The 15,555-nt window shown below is 47.6% G+C and overlaps 5 protein-coding genes across 5 annotated transcripts; 3 read left to right on the forward strand and 2 right to left on the reverse strand.

Moving 5' to 3' along the window:
- Positions 1-226: 226 nt before the first annotated feature.
- Positions 227-1,146, forward strand: F5147DRAFT_819342 (uncharacterized protein; the record flags this gene model as incomplete). Its single annotated transcript, XM_041443641.1, has 5 exons — positions 227-504; positions 541-643; positions 778-849; positions 891-932; positions 991-1,146. The coding sequence occupies exons 1-5, from the start codon at positions 266-268 to the stop codon at positions 1,144-1,146; spliced, it is 612 nt and encodes a 203-aa protein (XP_041287823.1). The 5' UTR covers positions 227-265.
- Positions 1,147-2,379: 1,233 nt separating this feature from the next.
- Positions 2,380-3,965, reverse strand: F5147DRAFT_656955 (uncharacterized protein; the record flags this gene model as incomplete). The annotated part of the gene is made up of 3 exons (XM_041434183.1): positions 2,380-3,042; positions 3,094-3,756; positions 3,858-3,965. The coding sequence occupies 3 exons, from the start codon at positions 3,963-3,965 to the stop codon at positions 2,380-2,382; spliced, it is 1,434 nt and encodes a 477-aa protein (XP_041287824.1).
- A 285-nt stretch (positions 3,966-4,250) lies between these two features.
- F5147DRAFT_656956 (uncharacterized protein) lies at positions 4,251-5,964 on the forward strand (the record flags this gene model as incomplete). Its single annotated transcript, XM_041434184.1, has 12 exons — positions 4,251-4,265; positions 4,323-4,387; positions 4,564-4,619; positions 4,679-4,727; positions 4,835-4,872; positions 4,902-4,918; positions 5,035-5,049; positions 5,103-5,189; positions 5,297-5,418; positions 5,643-5,666; positions 5,721-5,775; positions 5,893-5,964. 12 exons carry the CDS (start codon positions 4,251-4,253, stop codon positions 5,962-5,964), a joined length of 615 nt encoding a protein of 204 aa, XP_041287825.1.
- A 536-nt stretch (positions 5,965-6,500) lies between these two features.
- Positions 6,501-8,156, reverse strand: F5147DRAFT_819346 (P-loop containing nucleoside triphosphate hydrolase protein; the record flags this gene model as incomplete). Its single annotated transcript, XM_041443642.1, has 10 exons — positions 6,501-6,666; positions 6,723-6,758; positions 6,853-6,860; positions 6,919-6,984; positions 7,034-7,113; positions 7,164-7,357; positions 7,435-7,511; positions 7,671-7,729; positions 7,855-7,949; positions 7,995-8,156. The coding sequence occupies 10 exons, from the start codon at positions 8,154-8,156 to the stop codon at positions 6,538-6,540; spliced, it is 906 nt and encodes a 301-aa protein (XP_041287826.1). The 3' UTR covers positions 6,501-6,537.
- A 3,511-nt stretch (positions 8,157-11,667) lies between these two features.
- On the forward strand, positions 11,668-15,555 carry F5147DRAFT_778759 (uncharacterized protein; the record flags this gene model as incomplete). The annotated part of the gene is made up of 6 exons (XM_041442181.1): positions 11,668-12,713; positions 12,764-13,509; positions 13,565-13,664; positions 13,723-15,082; positions 15,132-15,263; positions 15,316-15,555. The coding sequence occupies 6 exons, from the start codon at positions 11,668-11,670 to the stop codon at positions 15,553-15,555; spliced, it is 3,624 nt and encodes a 1,207-aa protein (XP_041287827.1).

The raw sequence follows: 15,555 nt of genomic DNA on the forward strand, positions 1-15,555 counted from the left end.
ACACGACGACATGCCAGCTCAAACTTCCAGTGCACTTTTGACCTAACGCTCGCCGTGTCTTGATATTAACGCATCGTGACCTGCCGAAGAACATATCATTGTAAGTGATAATTTTGGACTTTGTCAGATGAAAGCTGAAACAGAGCTCCGCCCAGATGTCTTCACCCATCGTTGGAAGACAGGAGACCTAGAGGATAATGCTTCGCCAGAAATTTGAGGGACACAACAGTTGGGTCTACGGTGCCATACATCTACCAGGCGGACAATGGATATTGACTTGTTCATTGGACGGCTCGCTGCGGGTATGGAAGAGTGGAAAATAGATAGGAGACGACTGGTGGTATGGACCATAGCATTATCTCCGGACGGGAAGAAAGTGGTCAGCGGGAGTGAGGATGGCGGAGTGAGGTTGTGGGAGATGGACACATGCAAAGTCATCGTGAAATGGATGGGGCATACAAACTTGAAGGGAGTGCTTTTTGTCTGCTGGAGTGGAGACGGTCAGTGAGTCTTGAGCGGGTCTGACGATGGGACTGCAAGACAATGGGATGTAGAGAGCGGAGAGACAAACCTCGCACCAATCAAGACAGGGCACGAATCCGTGTGGGCAATCGCTTGGACTCAGGATGGGCCATGTCAATACGTTTGTGACATCAACGCGGTGCAGCTTACTAATCTACAAAACCCAAACATGAGCGCATGAGCACCTTACTTCGGACTCTGAATCAAACACTTGCACTCCCACACATTTCTTCTGGACTATCTCACCGCTAACAGTTTATGCGAAAACTCGAGCTCGACATCAAATGCATACGCAAGAAGGTCCCTAGTGGACAAGACGATATTATTGTAAGCATCGCTGATCACTCCCTTTTAACTCATGACTGTAGGAGGAACCTTCGTTCCCTCTTATCAATGAGAGGGATGCGGACGTAAGTCTTGCATTGATTCAAGGTGATGCAATGTTGAGTTTGTTTTAGGCGAGAAGAGGAAGAACGAGAGGGAAAGGAAGCTGAGGGGAGACAAGAGGAGAAAGAGCGGATGACTAAGTTTGATGATTGGGCAGCTAGACAGCACCTTGAGCAAGAGGTGTGGTATTTGCCGTCTGCCTGCATAGATGATCTTGCTGACCTTTCGGACCAATAGAACGTGCGGGAATAATCCATTCTTGAAGCCGCATGGACGACCCTTTTGAAGCAGACCGGCAGAAGCACCAACTTGATCGACACGGACGTTGACCTGGAATGTCTGTCGATCTTCGAACGGCGCCTGTTTGAGAAGTCGGCTCAGTCGGGCTCTGCAGGAAACTATCAGTGGATGCCGGGAACCATCAAACCGTGGTTGGGACTCATAAGGTGGGCTTCTATTTTACTTCAATTCAATTCTGAGGTCCTTAAACTCGTTTCGGATTCTTGTCGAATCTGAAATGAGTTCAAGAACCAAATTCCTGCTGCTGCTAAATGTGACCGCTCAGCATCGCCGAATCTTATCTTATTGGTGTCAAGGGCGCGCCCCTGTAAGCGTCACCCCATCTAACTAGTTACCTACTTACCACCATCTGCTCTTTTATATCACACTCGGAAATTCACTATTTATCACCATGGGCTTGATTCGTTTAGTGTTTCCCGCTGATATCCTGGCGGGTTTCCACCCTTACAGCAGTGTGCAATTCTAATGAGATTTGTGAAATTTTGGTGGCGCGTGTGACGAAAAAGGGAACCAACAGAACAACGCGTCCTGGACACCAGAGGGACTTCTTGTGATTCATACGAAGTTTTCAGATACTATCAGCCTTTCAGACCTGCAGTGGGCGGGCGGCCAGGCGCAAGAGGAGAATGGACTGTTGGAGGACTGGTTCTTCCAGTACCGGGAGATGTTAGATGTGCGTCACAATTACTCACTATGCCAAGAATGTGATCACATAGAACAAACCATGGGATATCTACCGGATCACATCAACGCCCACGGTGATAACGCGTACCATTCACTTTCTGGGATTTCTTACTTTCTACCTAGGCCTCAAACCCCCTTTTGAAGTTTCGTGGTCTTGCAGAAGGTCGGTATGCCTTGAGTCGGAGCAGGATGAGGGACTGTCTAGTTGGGGATCGTCCCAGCGACTTCTCAAACAGTATAAGGCCCTTGCGCGTCTCAAATAGCGCCTATTTATAATTTTATACTCTTGGTTACTAATTGCATATCTGATGATCAAGAACGAGAACCGGGTGTTTAGCTATGAGTACTGGAGAGCTTTCTGGTGTTACGACGAAGGCTGCATGCGCTGTATCTGTAGCGGACGCCAGGTCACAGAATAAGATAGTCCGGCAGAAATTTGAATCTAAAGAGTGGAGCGTTGCGAGGAGATTTGGAATTATGTTATTATTACATGTCTGAAAATTTGGTTACCTTGTTAGGTTGGGAAAAGTCTAGAGGCACCTCCAGCCATCCAGCATTGTGCCTTTTCCCTGGGATGAGCCGCTTGGCGCCCTCTGGGCACTGAAGGATGTACCTCTTGGGAGGAAGGTTTTTCGTGCCACGACCGCGACCACAATCCTTGTAGGAACAGACAAAAATAGACTTGTTCGAGTCACGACTGAAATTCCATTTGGTTATGCAGCCGCATTGCGGGCATTGGAGTGGAAGCAGTGATCCCCATGGACGAGCTGTAGCGTGGGACCATGCATATCGGGTGCATTGCAGCGTTGCTGCGCCGTTGGTTTCAGATCTTGTCATAAGAATTATGTCTGTGTGCATTCCCAGTCGATATGAGTGACCGAGAATCTCGGGGAATGCTTCACGGAGGGGAAAACCTTCGATGAGGACATGCTCAGCAAAAGCGACTACCAAATGACATGTGAATGACGGTTGGAAGTGCGGGGCTGTGAATGCAATTGCAGATGAAAGTTTGGAGTTGAGAACGGACAGACGCAGATCGCGAAATGATTCGGTATTATTGACGATGGCTCCGCAGCCCATGAAGAACATCGTCGTGTCTTTAGCGCGGGTGATTGCGTCCTGCCACGGCTTGAAGAGAACGTTCAAGAACTGACAGGGAAAATATTGAGCGTATCATTGGTCGAACAAGAGGGAGCTTACCTCAGGAACAGAAGCAGAGACGTATCCGCTTTTGTCTCCTTTTTTACGGCCAATGAACGGATCACCGCGGTCATCGTCTGTATGGGTCGTAATCACAATACATACGGACTTGTAATGGTCCTGTTCGACGACGTCCTTGGCGAGCTCCATGCATTGTTCATTGTAACCTTTGACTTTCGAAGAAGTGCCTAGATCAAAGACTACGTCGAGCTTGCGGAGACCACCATATGGAAAATACGGCGCCAAAAATTGGTGGATGATGTCAACCGGGCTCCCAGTAGTCACGTGGTCAACCAGTTTAAAGTGGATAATAAGGATATGCGAGGCAGATATCTCGGAACGCTTGGATGTCTCTAATTGCACACGAACAGGCAGAAAGAACGGGAGAACGGGCTGTGCGTCCCTGAAAAATCCCTGAAGTATATAGTGAGTAAAAGACTGGGGATATGATGTAAGAATACTCGCATAGTACGGTGTCTGGTCGTTTAATTTCTTCATCAACGCTGTGTGACAAAGGACGCAGCGAAATTTGACGTCCATTTTTTTCAATTCCTCGATATAATTTGAAGGAACATCAATGCAACGAGTGCAAATGACGCGTGGGCACTCGTCGCAAGTGAAGATGACAAGGTTTTCACTGCCGTCTCGACAGAGGACACAGAACTGCGTAGACACGTTAGTTAGAATACGTTGAGGTTATCATAAACGTCATGTACATCATTTTTCACCTCATGTGGTGAAGATACATCGACATGAGCGCGTACTGTCTGCGCTGGTATTCTGATCTTCAGCTTTCCAGGATCCGTGATTGACACACGACCTTGAGCCTTCCCGCCATTAGATCTACGAGCCGTTTGCTTAGTCCGGGCCATGGATCACCGAGTGAGTGCTAACTGAAAACTTTCAGACTTTGATACAGACCCGAGACCCAGTCAGCAACAGTGTCAATGTTTAGTGCTTTAAACTTTTGGCCTTCGAGCGTTTTACGACGGTTTTAGCGTCACGTGTGGAATACGTGACCTTCGATTCTGGCATCTAAAAATGTCAAAGTCTACTTTTCAGTGCGATTTATTATAAGTATTGTGCTCTCATGGCTGATTTTCATGGCAGAAACACGTCGGCTCACGACAGCACGATGGAAACTAGCTGAACACATCATGCCTATTCTCGAGGTCCGTCTATTCAGAATCTTTCATTCGCAAACCTTGATGCTAAACATGCTCTACTAGCTTTTCAATGACCTCACGAACATTTTCTCGACAGACGATCAGCAGGAGCAGCCTGAAGTCGTCTTGTAAACCGTGACCATTTGGATTGCGGGAAGTTGGAACCTCGCATGCCCAACGCATGCCATGTCATAATCCTCATCCCGGGCTCCAAGCCATACCGTGCCTACTAAGGCTACAACGATCGAGGCTCGCATACATAATACCCTCATTCTACGCCAGAACCTATGACGCCTCAGCTCAGCTCGGATTTTCAGGATGATGGTCGCAAGAACGCCGCTCATTCTCTGTTCTTCTTGGGTATGCTGCCATTGCAGGCGCATGGTCGATATTTATTGTCCCACATACCGAAGATGCAGATAATATACGTGCCCTGATGGTCGCAATTTCTGACTACACGTCTGACGCGTCAGTTGTGTTCGAGGCTAACACGACTTACAGCGTGCGGTCCCCAATTGCGTTTTCACCCTCACAAATAACATGTTTCAACATTTCGTATCCCATAATTTCATCAGGTTCTTGTTCACTGGAGGAAACAACGTCATGCTCCGCGGTAATGCTGACCCTGACTGGGTTGGGTAGATGGACGTGGCCAACAGGTAAGAGTCCTCCGACTCTTTGGTTGTGCTGAAATAAACTAGTGGTGGGATATTGTGCAGCAGATAAACATACCTCACGGTTGACTGTTTAAATGTTTTACAAATGAGATCGTCAGAGATACGAAGATAAGGTAAATATGCGTTTTTGAGAGCTCCCTGGCTAATTTTCAATCGTCTCCCGCAGCCTGTCGCATGGAATTTTGGTATTGCAGAATCAAGCAATATATACATCTTGAACAATATCATCATCCTGGCCGGTTCTGACAATGCCGTGAGTCTGATGCTGTGTCGATGGTGTATTACACTTTGTTTAAACTCTTGAATAGTCGTGTCCATTCATACGCGCGTTACTGAGCTCTTGATTTGGTTTTTATTTAGCTGAACGTATGCAGGGAGGGATTTTCGGCTGCAGACACCGAGTTGCTTTTCAAAAACAGCTATGTCGTTAACGGAGATGACTATTTGGCTATCGTCAGCGGCGCCAAGAACATCGCCTGGAGGTTCGTCGACTTTCGCCAACGCAAAGAGTGAGCTTACGTCTGGCTGTAGAGATGATCACTGCGAAGGATTGCACGGTTTGTCAGTTGGTTCACTCGGCGCAGGCGGTCGAGCGGCGTCTGTAGCGAACGCTTATTTGAGAACACAATTATGTCGAGTTTTCTCGGCGATGAAGCTCCCTACCTGACATTCTATGTAACCATCTGAAACTGCATTCTTTGTGCAGCTTGTTTCAAGAGCTAAAGAAACGGTGCTGTCATCAAGTTTGGATTTTTAAAATTTTCGACAGATCGTGTACTGATAGTACGAGTGTAACATGGAAGGATATCACATTCATTGACGCGACGTTCCCTATTTACGTGAGCCAAAGTTGTGTTAAGATCCTTAAATCTACTGGGACCAAAGTGTGAACTTATGTCGCACGTATAATTGTGTCTCTTCTAACTTAACTTATCATGGGACGGACCGCGTCTGAGCTCCTCGTCCGCCACGAGACTCGCATTGGAAACTTCCTGTTCGATCACTTTGTGGGCGTGATTAACGAGTAGGTTACCACTTTCTTCTGTCATCTTGACAAGCTCATGTATCACCGACCCTTGCTAGTAACGACTTTCTTTTTCTTTTCCGAAGCACTAATTAAAAATCGCCAGGTACTACGCGTCATGTGCAACAGGTAAGGAAAGGGTCATTTTGACCTGTATAGGAGGTAGCTGTGTCGCGTGGCAACAATTATGCTTTGCAGCTTCATGCAAGGCGTTCGTCCGAATCGTCGGTGCGCGGCGACCCCGTCAACGTTAGACGTTGAGGGTGCATGTCCCTCGTACCACATTTTTCTTAATAAACAGCTCTTTAGTGAGGAATTCCTTGGCTCTCGTGGATGTTAGCAACTTAGAATCAGTCGTGAGAATAACTGACACGGACGCGTTACGTCACGTTTAATGCGTTGTCTAAATCGAAACTTTGAAACGCTCAGTTTCAACTCTATGTGTACCCACCATATTCCGGACATGTCTGTGCAACATATGGGCCATAATCGCAATAACGTTGCCGTGACCTTCCCCTTAATCCTAATATAAATCACTTTAATAAAATTTGATCTTGAAGTATTGATTAGTTATTTGTTATTTTCCACTCTCCAAGATCATACCGCGGCGCAGGTAAACAAGTTGATCGAAATACTTGAGATACGAGATGCTGTTAGTGACAAGAACGCGCGCTTTGGTTGCGAGTAAGCCTTGAGGACCCATGATCTGTTACATAGTATCATTAAAAAGAAAGAAGTCTGAGACCGGATGCTCTTACTCACCAAAGACGTGTCGGGCAACGTGGGAATAGATGGCAGCTAAAACATCACCAAGGAGAACCCTGCAGGATGCACCGCTGAGCTGAGAGATCAATTACCTTTGGCTGATACGTTACTATCCCGAAGTACTTACAGTAATGGCTATAGAACGGACGCCATAAGCATTATTGGGTCGCCAAAAGGATAGTCAGAAACACACCCTTTTCACCGACCTCCGTCAGATCACCCTGTAGGAGAAAATCTAAGTTGGGCTTCAAAGCACAAGCTGCAGAGAAGGGTCAGTCCAAACCTAACACAGTTAATTGTGTACACACCTTCGATAACAAGGTTATAAAGCGCCTCATCGTACTCATGTGAAAAAAGTATATCACCTCGAACCAACGCAGAAAGAATCCTATTCGCTTGTGAGTGAACGTGCTAGAAAATCCTGCATATGCGACGCACCAAGGAGTCTGAGCAGCGTAAGCTACATTGCCGAACAAAGCCACCTCACCCTCTGTCTTTCGCACGTCCCCGATAATCGCTGACAACAAGCTACTCTTCCCGCTGCCCACACTACCAAGTACACCCACGAGTTCCCCCTTGTGTACCGTCAAGTTTATATCTTCCAGAGCAGCTGATGTATCTTGTCTGTTCCACTAAAATTCGCCATTTTTGATTGAAAGCACCTGTCACAAATGTGAAAACAATCATAAGTAGTTAGAGAATTGCCAACCTCGTCACCGACGTCCAGACTGCTTTTCTGCACCTTCACGAGGGCATTCTGCTGCAGCTCCTCAGCGTGCAGGAAGCCTTATAGACGTTTGACGGAAACGAGGGCCTCGACGACGTTCGACGTGACTTGACTAAACTGTGACGCAGTCAACGATTGTTGAACGATTATTACTCACCATAGCATAGATGCCACAAATATGATGATGGCAACAACGTATTCCTCGAGCGTGCTCGGACCAACGAGGAGGTTGGCTGCACCGTTGGAGAAGTTGATGTTGCAGTAATGCAAGAATATCCTGTAAGATTTTCAAGAATGCAGCACCTGCGTACGGGCCGCCATAAGTAGGAACAATGCGAGCCATAAGGACGAACTGCAACTCGGTCGGACAAAGAAAACCATTTTTATCAAAATTACACTCACTGCTCCTCTAGAGCGCTCTCTAGATCGTTTCCAATATTCTGACTCGCCATGGGGAAGCAAAGCAGGCAAGTCGTGATGAACTCTTTCGAACCTTTCTGCATCAACGGTGTCAACCAAGCAAATCACCAGATGCTGTATACATTTGCCGTGACCATTGGGCTCTCCGTATTATCCTTGACCGAATCATCAGGGGAGACGCACTCCAGCGCGTGTGCCGGGAGAGAGAAAAGTTCGACAGCCCATTTGAGAGAACTACGAAAAGTCCCTTCGAAACTTCGCCCTACACGAACGATTTGGTCCATATCGCGAGGTCGACGGTGTAACAAGGCCAAAACAGTAGGAGGATGGTTGATGATGATCGCGTCCGATGATGGTTCAGTCGGGTGAGTATCCAAGACACAAGCAGCGCGAGTGGTTCAAGGATGTAAGGCCGCACGACCGATGCTGCTCTCTTGAGTGACAAGACGATGAAGAAGTTGAAGCAGGACGCAACAATGGCCGGTCTCAACAAAACCTGCCCGCCAAGTTGGTTCGAGGTAGACACATAAAGCTATTGCAACGCACCAGTTTCGCCCATCGACTTTTCCGCGAAATATCGCGAGGGGGAGGATATCTCAAGGCCCAAATTCTGCATGTTGCCGACAGTAGCATTAAAGCCAGAAGAGATGTTAAAATGACGCCTTTCTCAAATCAAAGAGTGAAATCAAGTTCACAAAGCTTTGATACGACGATGCACCACCCTTCAACGTCCTGACAACTTGACAAGGCGCCACAAGGTGCGACGATGACCATCGATGGCAGTATTGACTGATATGAATAAAGTCGGGCTGGGGTCGGTCCGTGCTCAAGTCTTGGAGCGGTCAAACTACGTCCATTGTAAGTACACAACCGCTTGTGACAAGCTGTGACACTATATTGTATTGTGCAATGGCACGTAAGGAGCGACCGGTGCTTTGAAATACTAGCAACCTGTCGAAAATCATTAAGTATTCACCCTTTCCAAACAACGCGGAGCACTAACAACATACGCATATCATGAGGAACAAGTTCAGGAGGACAGGTATGCTCGGCAAGCACTCGGGGAGCGCAGCACGGGAGTTTCACCAATAAAGACGAGCCATACTGCAACAGGCGAGATCAAAGTTTAATGAATCTAACATACGTTTAAAGAACACCGATTATAATGCGAGGACAAGCTTGCAATTAATTGGAGAGAACTCAGAGTCAGAATATGAACGACGAGAAATAACCGGTGAGGCTTGAGCGAGTTCTAGCGGCTGAGATAATCAAATCGATTAATTAGGAAACAAGTTCGTACGCATGCGTTTGCAGGCACCTGATTTTAGTTTGATAAGCGTGACAATAATGCTTCCCATACTTCTGACACAGCGCTCATAACCCTGCCTAAAGTCCCTCCTTGCTACTGGTTGTGAGGGTTCGTTAAACGCAGGCCATCGTCTGCTGAACGTCCCTCCTTCGCTACTGGTTGTGCGGGTTCGTTAAACGCAGACCATCGTCTGCTGAACGTCCCTCCTTCGCTACTGGTTGTGCGGGTTCGTTAAACGCAGACCATCGTCTGCTGAACGTCCCTCCTTTGCTACTGGTTGTGCGGGTCCGTTAAACGCAGGCCATCGTCTGCTGAACGTCCCTCCTTCGCTACTGGTTGTGCGGGTTCGTTAAACGCAGACCATCGTCTGCTGAACGTCCCTCCTTCGCTACTGGTTGTGCGGGTTCGTTAAACGCAGACCATCGTCTGCTGAACGTCCCTCCTTTGCTACTGGTTGTGCGGGTCCGTTAAACGCAGGCCATCGTCTGCTGAACGTCCCTCCTTCGCTACTGGTTGTGCGGGTTCGTTAAACGCAGACCATCGTCTGCTGAACGTCCCTCCTTTGCTACTGGTTGTGCGGGTCCGTTAAACGCAGGCCATCGTCTGCTGAACGTCCCTCCTTTGCTACTGGTTGTGCGGGTTCGTTAACCGCAGATCATCGTCTGCTGAACGTCCCTCCTTTGCTACTGGTTGTGCGGGTTCGTTAACCGCAGATCATCGTCTGCTGAACGTCCCTCCTTCGCTACTGGTTGTGCGGGTTCGTTAAACGCAGACCATCGTCTGCTGAACGTCCCTCCTTCGCTACTGGTTGTGCGGGTCCGTTAAACGCCGGCCATCGTCTGCTGAACGTCCCTCCTTCGCTACTGGTTGTGCGGGTTCGTTAAACGTTGACCATCGTCTGCTGAACGTCCCTCCTCAGTGAACGCAACCGCATCTACCACCGCCTCATACTACACCCTTCAGCACCTCACTATCTTTCTATAACCTCGCCAACGCAGTACAGATTTCTGAACTTGTTCGTCCTTCTGACTGGCACCTCATGGCACCGTCATATCTGTATAGCGATTTTTTGCAATACATATGTATTCATAGCTAAATTTTATATCTACTGTAGTTACACTTTCCCGATACTGAAGCGATGAAGAAAAGGAAATGTGATTACCTGAGATGGAGGGGTTGTACCTTAGATCTAGCGGTAGTTCTATGACGGGGTGGGTGGGCAGGTTGCTTTACTACGGGTGTTCGCTGGGCACAGCCTCCTATGGGTAATGGTACACCGGATATATCTGCTATACATGGATGATACACTGGATGATATATCAAGATTTTTGGCTAACCAGCCACTTAGACATCTCTCCCCAGGTGTCTTGGGAGACAGGCACGTCGAAATGACAAACACGTCATCACGTGAGTGCCTTCGCGCAGGTGTTAAAACAAATGGCATGGGGCTACGGATGAGTCAAAGGAATTTAAACCAACCAGCAGGAAAAATGGCGCTTGCAGTGGTTTTCCACGGATTGGGAAAAGCTCTGAGGATTCCAAAATTGGTCCTTGCAAAGCCCCCTGCGAATAGGGCTCATATGTCCAACATAGGTTCTTCTACCCCAGCGGACGATAAAATTGATGTAAAAATAAAATATATCTTGAGGCCAAGAGCAGGTTCAACGGTTGTACTTCGCATGAAGGTTGTGACGAAAAAGGCGGGGAGACAACTGCGGCTCGACTCGGACTTGGTGACCTCGAAATATCTCTCACATTTCCTTAGCCTACTAGTACTGTCCCTCTGATAAGCTTGCTTCCCGCCCTCCGACGAACTTTGCAGCGAAGCCGATATAATTATGTCCATATATATATCGCTCAAGAACTGCCTCGCAGGTTGCAACAACGTTCAACAGAAGTCAAGACTTGACATTAAAGAAAGTAGTGCTCGACTTGCGCACGAATTCAGGACAGCTGTACGCTGCGCCGTCAAGAGTATGAGGTTGTAGAGACATTTAAGCGCTTTTTCGAGAAGGAAATGAAGTGACGACGGCTAGCGTACTAGTGTACAGACGATGTCAGACATCTGTTGTCAGAATTTCATAAATCAATGGACAACCGTCCAAAGGTGGACAGAGCGCGTGTAAAGCAATGTAATGTAGAGCATTGCAACAATCTTTGCAAGTCTGCTGACTGCTTTCACATGTCCATTACCTGATAACATATGCAGAGCATGTCCTTTATTTTCGTCGCTAAAAGCAACATTACAACGTAAAGGCCCCGCAATCAACGTAACGCACCCTAAAGGACTTATCGAAGTCGGTTTTCTGATGGACATTTTCAAGTTGGATGCTATAATATCAGTGCGCATACTTGACTAATAGATTAATTCATCGAACCTTGACCCTGCCGAAACTTTCAAAATTTGCTGTCTTACAGTATCAAATAGTAAGTCGTCGCACATTTTTCAACTTTTTACAGGTGAATTTATTTAGGAATCCACTAGTATGACGCGCAAACGGCGGCAAGATACCTACCGTCGTGATACTAGGGCCTCTAAGCGGGCTCATCTGGAGGCACACACCAATTCTAGCTCTGACTCAGACTCGGAGGACTTCGATGGTCCACTTGAAATCTGGTTGTCCAGTGGGCAGTCCGCTGTGTGCTGCGAACGATTGCATACTCCGGTGCACTCTGAGTCAAGTACATTCTTCTCACTCCCTACCGCCACCTGTCCCTTATTAGCTGCAGTGGGAATGTCGTTTGGGCAGTATGGTTTTGTCTGTGACATTACATCTAGTCTTGTGCCTACTGCTCACCTGTCAGTTCACATGGAGCACCTCCACCACAGACAGAAGTTAAGAAATCGGACACCTTCAACAATTAAATCGGTTCTAGTTACCCACCTACTCAACAGCCACTATCTCACGGCAACGACACCCTGTCCCAGCCCCCCGAGTGATTTGTCCGAGTCCATCCAGGGTCTTCAACCGGAGTGGTCATCTCATTGTCCACACCCAGGCTGTCGTCATTGGTATGCTGTACCTGCAGGGAAATCTTCTATCAAGGGTCAGCAGGCGGGCACTAGAAAACACATCGCTGAAGCCCATCCCGAAAATGCCAAGATTTATCTGGCTAAGGTCCCTGAAATGAGATGGATCTACCGCCCCTTTCGCAAAACTGTTCATAGTGAAGACCGGCTGTTCTCAGTAGTCTGGCCTTTTATCAAAGACTACATTCCTGCATCCTTGGCACAAGATGTTATTTCAGTGAGGTCCTCTCGCATCCAATATACGGTTTCTGTCCACAGTCGATACTTGACAGACCTTGGGTGGCAGAAATTTATTGCTAGCCTGGGCCTGCAACCAGGCGTTCTTCGTGGGTTGGTTAGGCTTAAAACAAAGAAAGAGGCACTATCCTTGGAGGGAATGGAAAAGCAGCTTGAGCTCGGTCTTATTATCATTCGGAAGCTCTACAGGTCATATATTGTGGACGTCCAAACCTATATATCTTCCAAAAATGACCCGCAGTTTCGTCAAGCAGTAACAATGAAGTGAGTACTCTCCATCTTTGTCTGTGCATAGCTCATAGTCTATTACTCAGCACCAAGGCGCACTTCAGATCATTGAGCCGAGTTTCTTACTACACCTACTCCAGACCTCTGTCTCGCTGCGTCTGCATGCTCATCAGATGGATCCATGCTGAGCGCACCGGTGCTTTGGCGCCATTCGGCGCTTTTTACATCAGACGGAGTCTGGCCCAGGAGTACGCCACCAACATGCTTTACCATTACCTCATTCAAACCAAGGTTCCCCGTCCTGCTCCACTTCTCCAACTTCTGCACCAACTGCTTGTGACCCTCGTCAAGCAGAAATTTACGAACCTAGAAACGATGGCATGTCCAACAGACTACACCCTATGTATCGGCTCACTGGCTGACAATGGCGGGTTTCTACTTGCTACCACCACCGCCAGGACGTGTGCTGTGCTGCAGCATAACTTCTATACCACCATCATCCATTCTGCTCGGCTTGAGGACCATGGCTACCAAAGTTTTATTCCATTTCGTTTAGATAATTTCACCCTGGATCCTGTACCAGATGCAGGTGAGGCGCCTCAACCTATGGAGGAGCCAGCCGCTGCCCCAGATGAAGGAGAAGGTGCTGATGATAGTATGGTGGCACAATTCCGAGAAGTAGAGGAAGAGTTCTTAGATGGTCATGACGACGGTATAGATGCAGAGGAGGGAGAGCATAAGCTACAGCATGAAGCTGAAGCAGGATGGGACTTTGAAAAAAAGGAAACTTTTCATTCTTACTATCTGAACGGCGACACTGCAGAGAACCTAGGTGAGGCATGGATGAAGGATGACATACGGTGCACTAATACGAGTGACATATTCAGACAAATATTATAACCCGCAGTCTTCTCTGGCAGCTCAGCGACGTCCACCAAACTTTGTAGCTCAGGTAGATCGCAATCCTGGGTCCTTGTCGGTCTTAAGGTAAGCTGTTGTATACTGCTTTCACAACTAGGATTACACTTAGCTTCATAACCTATAGTATTTTGGCAGAGAATTCGCACTACGTTCAACCCTTGCTTGCCAGCCATCCCTCGTTTGCCACACCTTACAACCAAATCAAGACTGCCTGGTTCCATTCGAGGCCAACGTCATTCAAAGAGAGACGAAACTACAGTTTTTTCTTCACTGAAGATGGGACTACCATTACCATGCGAGACGGCGACGACATCTCCCGGAGTATCCTGTTTTCAGACGTTGGGTCATTGGCCAAGACCACGATAGCAAATATATCGGATCAGATAGTCCAGTGCTTGCCACATGGTTGCAAAGATCTTCTTCAACAGTTTCGTGGCATCTCCAGTCAGCTAGTCGATGACCTTACTAGTCCCGATGCCATTTTCCTTCAGCCTTCCAACCGCATTCTTATACAACCATTGTTGGATGCCATGTTAAAACATCTGTCAGACCCAAAAGAACTCAACCATCACATCATGATTTCGCCCTCTGTGATTACTGAGGAGGCTGCCAGAAAGTGGCTGGCGTTCGACAAGCGAATTCTTGGTCAAATAATTGTCGCCTTTCTCCTAACGTGCGGGATACCTCCCCTACACTGGCAATTTCGGACTTTTCAATTCCAGTCAGATAGCACGACGGGCATCGCTCGTAATCTCTATCTTCTAGGCTCCGAGCTTGTTATAGGTCACCCGGCGGCTAGACAACCCAACCAGGTCTTGCAAGAATGGCTGTGGGCCTTTCCTCCCAGTCTCGCCCCACTTATTCTTTTCTACCTTGCAATCATACGGCCTAGCGTCGTTCACATCACAGGCCTTCTTCATTATGTCAACAACGATCATAAGACTCATATCTTTGCTCATACCTTTCCTACTACTCGCCTTGAATTTCCCCGAGTTTGGAATGGAAGCGATGTCAATAAATTGCTGCAGATTCACACATCCTCTCTTCCAGTCCTGTTATCATGCGGACTTCTGCGAAATGTGATAACCGCCATGTACAATCAACTCTTCCCAGCTCTTTCCCATGTTGGGCCCTCAGATGACTCCATGGTGGATCGCCAAGCCCAACACACAAGGACGACGGGCAACATTCATTATGGGCGGTCTGATCATGTTCCCTTCGCTTTTGGAATGACACTTGAACAGGCTCGCAAATGCATGGCCTCCAGCCAGGCATTGCATGCCTTCTATGGGTTAGGCAGTCTGGATCATCAATGGGCTGAGCGCTTACAAAACTCAGCGTTTCTGACTGACTTGAGGAACGAGAATCTGGGTCTCAAAGAAGCAAGGATTCTTGTCAGAGAGACGTACAACTTACACCACTGTCGCTTGCCACACCAGATAGCTGGCCTTCTGGAGACTGCACCTTACTTAACTCTCAAAGACGTAAGCGAATTATGGGTTTGAAGTTCATCCTCCTTAATGTGTTCACTAGGGGGTTATCGGAGATGAGGTGCTTCGACGGGTGATGCATGCAGTGTTGTTTGGTAGTTCCAGACCCAATATTCTTGATCGTCCTTCTGGAGGAGGATACTTGATTGCCGATGTATCAACCGCTGTGGTACAGGTGAGCAGCTTTATCGTTACTATTGTTTAAGAATGCTCCTAAATAACTTAAGATTGTCAAAGCTGTGGAAGAAGTAGAATGCGGAGCCCAGTTTCATTCCCCAAGACAGATGGACATCAGCACCATCATTCACTTCGACGAAGTAGCAACACAAGCCCAAAGACACCTTGCTGCACTAAAAGACGACTTTCCTACTTCGTGGATGAAACTATGCACTGACGTCCATAGGCTCTATCAGAAACCAGAGTTGTCGAGAGAGATGTCCTGGGTTGTAAGAGGAGTTCCTGGATAA

This window comes from Suillus discolor (genome assembly GCF_016758755.1).
Source record: "Suillus discolor strain FC423 chromosome Unknown F5147scaffold_75, whole genome shotgun sequence".
NCBI classification, from domain to species: domain Eukaryota; kingdom Fungi; phylum Basidiomycota; class Agaricomycetes; order Boletales; family Suillaceae; genus Suillus; species Suillus discolor.